The sequence below is a fragment of the Ochotona princeps genome, chromosome 3, assembly GCF_030435755.1.
Source record: "Ochotona princeps isolate mOchPri1 chromosome 3, mOchPri1.hap1, whole genome shotgun sequence".
Lineage (NCBI taxonomy): Eukaryota > Metazoa > Chordata > Mammalia > Lagomorpha > Ochotonidae > Ochotona > Ochotona princeps.
The window spans coordinates 26,404,458-26,409,107 of NC_080834.1; the positions used below are offsets into that span (position 1 = coordinate 26,404,458).

At 64.4% G+C, this 4,650-nt stretch overlaps 1 protein-coding gene across 1 annotated transcript; it reads left to right on the plus strand.

The window, feature by feature from the left end:
* Window positions 1–1,589: 1,589 nt before the first annotated feature.
* Window positions 1,590–4,296, plus strand: CSTB (cystatin B). The gene is made up of 3 exons (XM_004594087.2): window positions 1,590–1,694; window positions 3,850–3,951; window positions 4,131–4,296. Exons 1-3 carry the CDS (start codon window positions 1,629–1,631, stop codon window positions 4,257–4,259), a joined length of 297 nt encoding a protein of 98 aa, XP_004594144.2. The 5' UTR covers window positions 1,590–1,628; the 3' UTR covers window positions 4,260–4,296.
* The last annotated feature ends 354 nt before the right edge of the window (window positions 4,297–4,650 follow it).

The following is a 4,650-nucleotide window of genomic DNA, read 5'->3' on the forward strand; positions in this document are numbered from 1 at the left end:
GCTCCCGGCCTGTGGCCTGGGAAAGCAGTGGAGGATGGCCCAAAGCTTTGGGACCCTGCACCCACGTGGGAGACCCAGGGAAGGTTCCTGGCTTTGGATCGGCTCAGCTCCAGCCACTGCAGCTGCTTGGGGAGTGAACCATCGGATAGAAGGTCTTTCCTCTCTGTCTCTCCTCCTCTCTGTATATCTGCCTTTCCAATACAAATAAAAATCGTTCTGAAATCTTTTTCCTTGTTTTTAACGTTATTTTTGAGGATGCTTACATAGCTTTATTGGGAGCGGGCCAGGGAAGCTGCCCCAGGGGAGCCGAGGGGTTGTTTCATAGGGGGCTGTGGGGGCTGGGGGGCCAAGGACTGTACCTTCTGGAGCGTCATACACTCCCTGCGACCCTGGCCGGTCCGTATGTCACTGCTGGACTGCTGGCCGAGGAGGAAGCTGTCCTCTCCTGGCGGGGCCTTCTCGGCCTCCTCCTAGGCCACCCCTCACCCACCCCGCCTGCGCCTTGCACCCGCTGCCCGTTGCACACTGCCCACTGCCAGCTCCAGCTCAGGAGCCAGGGAGAAAGTCTGCACATTTCAGCTCCGCCATGCAGCAGCCCCAGCTCTGCCCTCGCCAGGGCCACGACGCCCCCAGCCACAGGCAGCACCCTTTGTGTCCGTGCCTACACAGCACAGCGTGGGATCACAGGTCCTTTGCCTGTCCCTGCATGAGTGGCCTTTGCTTATTTTCACAGGTGCTGCCCGGCCACACCTCCAGTGTGGGCTAGCAGCTTCTGGAAGACAAGCCCAGACCCGCCAACACCCAACGAGGCGGCAGGACAGCCTCACTCTCTCCTTGGTCAGCGCTTCTACAAAGCGTCCTGTCCCCAGCCACACCTGACACCTTCCCTTCCTGGCTTGCCCCCCACACACCCTGCCGCAGGGGCCCCAGGGCTGGGAAAGGCCTGGGGTTGGGGGATTTTGGCGAGACCCCACCCCTTCCCCTGTGACTGAGTGCTAACCCCAGGCGGGGTCTGTGACCTGCCGCATCTCACCCCCACCATTCAGCCCTTGGTCCACTGTAGTCTTCCACACGCACGGGCACAGGGCCAGGACCCTGCCCATTCCCACCCACCACGCTGTGCCCACTGCCTGCGCCCCCAGACCAGAACCCCCAGAGCGGGGCCAAGTGCCTGGCCTTGAAGCATCGCTCGCAGCCCCTCCACGCTCCGGCCAGGCCCCCGGCAGGGCCGCGCTCACGCCCCCAGTCCGTCCACGTGACCGCTGCTGGCCCGGGGCAGGGCGACACCACCTCGGAGCCGGCGGGGGGACGCTCCGTGCTGACGCGCCGCCAGGGCCCCGGAGCCAGGGCCGTGGCGGCGGAGAGCCTGGCCGAGCCCCGCGCCCGCCCTGGCCGCGGCGCCGCCGCCCTGTCCGCCCGGAGACCCCGCGCCGGCCGCCGGCCGCCCGCTGCCCGCCGCCCCCGCCGCCCGCGCGGTGGTTGCGCCCGCGCGTCACGTGACCGCCGCGCCTTAAGGGCGGGAGGGCGCCGGCGTCCCCAGGCCGCGCTGCTCGCGGTGTCCACTCGCCTCGCCGTGTCCACTCGCCTCGCAGCGCCCGCTCCCTCGCAGCCCCCGCCGCGCCGCCAGGATGATGTGTGGAGGGCCTTCCGCCACGCAGCCCGCCACGGCCGAGACCCAGCACATCGCCGACCAGGTGAGGTCCACTGGCGTCCACTTGCCTGGGCGCCGGCCGCGGGCGGGCCCCTGGACTGCACGGTGCGTGGCTATGGGTCGGAAGCCCCAGGCTGTGTAGACAGGACCAGCCCTTGGGTGCCTGCGTGGAGGGTGCGCCCGGAGGGCCGCAGCGTTGCCCCGCACACCGGCCGGGGTCTCTCCACGTCCCACTTCCATGTCCCACCTTTGGGCAGGGCTTGGGACTCTACACCTGCCGTCAGGACTCCGGTGCGGGCCCGTGAGCCGGCAGGTGAGAGGCCCTGGGAGACACCAAGTCACACCAACGTCACCCTGTTGGCACGTGTCCCCTGGGGCCCCACCTCGGGCTCAGCTGACCGGCAGTCAGGGTGGTGAGTCAGCCCCGGGGCCTTTGGAAATGAGGAATCTGCCGGGCCAGGACCACAGCACTGTGCAGGTGGCGCCTGCAGCCACACTCCCCCGGCATGGAGTGTCCAGCCAGTCGGGGGCAATGGGCAGCAGCCGGTGGAGAGCTGCGCTTGTTGGGAACATGCTAGGTGCCCCGGGCAGTCGGCCCCCAGCCCTCTGGCTCCCTGGACCCCACCCGTCCCCCAGCCTTTGGCCCCCAGCGCTGCTCCCTGCAGCTTCCTGGTAATCCTGACCTTGTAGGAATCCCACCCAGCTCGCTCCTCCTCCACTGGGTCGGACTGCCCCGCACAGCAGTGGCCGCAGGCCCTCTCTGGCCACCTGTATTTGGGTTTCTCAGCAGGGCTTGCCGACTCGCCTGCCTGTTCTGTCATGGGCAGGGAGGCCCCAGCCAGCCTCCCGGCCGCACGCTGGTCTTGGAGGGTGAGGCCCAGGTGGCGCTGGCCCCTGTGTGGCGAGAAGGGAGCCATGGGGGGGGCCTGCTCCCTCCCCAGCCGTCGCCATGCAGGCTGCTCCTCTCAGGAGCTGTTCCCCAAAAAGCTGCAGCAGCCAGAGCCAGGCCAGTGAGTCCAAAGCCAGCAGCTTCTGGCGCTCCCACGCGGGTGCAGGGACCCACGGTCATCTCCCGTTGTTTTCCCAGGACATGAGCAAGCAGCTGGATTGGAAGTAGAGCAGCTGGGACGTGAACTGGAGCTCATATGGGATGCGGGATGTTCATACGGGATTTTTTTTTAAGATTTATTTGTTTTTATTGGAAAGGCAGATATACAGAGAGGAGGAGAGACAGAGAGGAAGATCTTCCGTTCGATGGTTCACTCCCCAAATGAGCGCAATGGCTGGAGCTGAGCCAATCCAAAGCCAGGAGCCCAGATCCTCTTCTGGGTCTCCCACGCGGGTACAGGGTCCCAAGGCTTTGGGCCGTCCTCGACTGCTTTCCCAGGCCACAAGCAGGGAGCTGGATGGGAAGCGGGGCTGCCGGGATTAGAACCTGCGGCCATTTGGGATCCTGGTGCGTGCAAGACAGGGACTTTAACCACTAGGCTGTCGCACCAGGCCCATATGGGATGTTTAACTCGCAGCACCGCAAGGCCAGCCCAGTGAAGGTGCATCCACGCTTTTGCCTCACACTGCAGTTTACCCACAGCCTAACGGACACACCCAGGGAGGGGATGGCACGGCTGGAAGTCAGCACTGGGCCTGCCTCCTGGCACAGCAAGTTGAGCAGCCGCATGCAGTACTGATATTCTACGAGTGCTGGTTCGAGGCCTGACTGCTCCACCTGCAGTCCAGCGCCCTGGGAGGCAGCAGAGGACGGCAGAAGGCTGAGGACGACAGACCCAGATGGCGTTCCAGGCTCCACTCTGCCGGGCCACACCCCGTGGCCATTCGGGGAGTGAACCAGTGGGCAGAAGAGCTTTGTCTCTCCTCCCTCTCTGTAATTCTGCTTTTCAATTAAAGTCAAAGCTAAGGTGCATCAGTGAAGTGGGAGATGCAGTTTGAGGTCGTATATTTTTTAAATCCTGCATGTAGAGCAGTTGTTATGTGAGGAGCCCAGCCTGTGGTGAGCTGTGTGCCCTAAGTGAGCAACAGCTTGTTGAGTAGTTGGTGTTACTAGGATGAAAACCTGCAGGGCCCCACCCGTGCCTGGGGCTGAGCGGGGAGAGGCAGGTGGCCTGGAGGGGGAGTGGTGGGCGTGTCCACACGGCCTGCCCTGCTGTCCATCCGCTGACCCCCTCCTCCTGCCCGCCCAGGTGAAGTCCCAGCTGGAGGAGAAGGAGAACCACAGGTACAGCGAGTTCAAGGCCGTGTCCTTCAAGAGCCAGGTGGTCGCAGGGACCAACTACTTCATCAAGGTGCATTGGGGCCCTGGCTGGGGGGCTGGAAGGAGTGACCGTGGGAGGGTCAGAGGGGGCCAGCCCACAGCAGTGCGGGTGTTGGGGGTACTGGGCCTGTCCAGCCCGCAGTGCTTGGGGGACCTGGGCCTGCACGTGCAGGGAGGGCAGTGCAGGTGGCTAATGGCCCGTCTCCGCAGGTGCATGTGGGCGACGGCAGCTTCGTGCACCTGCGTGTGTTCAAGAGCCTTCCTCATGAGAACCGGCCCCTGGCCCTGTCTGACTACCAGGTCAACAAGGCCGAGCAGGATGAGCTCACCTACTTCTAGTCCCTGCGGCAGGGCCCATGCCGGACGTGAACCTGCCGCTCCAGCCGGGGGACGGCCCGGCCTCGCCCCACCCACGCTGGGCCGTGGGTGGCTTTGGGGGGGGACTTGGCCATTTCTGTTGCAGCCCTGTTCTGTTGATTTTACTCCTTCCCAATCAATGATCAAAGAGTGCTCTGTTTTAAATACACATATTTCTATATTTTAAGTCTTGGTGAACACCTCCCGGGTCTAGCCCTCAGTCTGGAAGGTGAGAGGCGGGCGTGTCCACGCAGCCTGCCCGGCTGTTCCATCCGCTGCGGGTCCCGCAGGCTAGGGGTGTGCACAGCCGACGCGGCTGACATGAGATCCTCACTGAACAAGACACAGAACAATGGATGGGTGCGGGGAGACT

Excerpts from the sequence above, each read along its gene's own strand:
- CSTB (XM_004594087.2), top strand. The coding sequence starts at position 1,629 with ATGATGTGTGGAGGGCCTTCCGCCACGCAGCCCGCCACGGCCGAGACC. Across the intron at positions 1,695-3,849 it reads CCCAGCACATCGCCGACCAG|GTGAAGTCCCAGCTGGAGGA; the intron begins GTGAGGTCCACT and ends CTGCCCGCCCAG. Across the intron at positions 3,952-4,130 it reads GGACCAACTACTTCATCAAG|GTGCATGTGGGCGACGGCAG; the intron begins GTGCATTGGGGC and ends CCGTCTCCGCAG.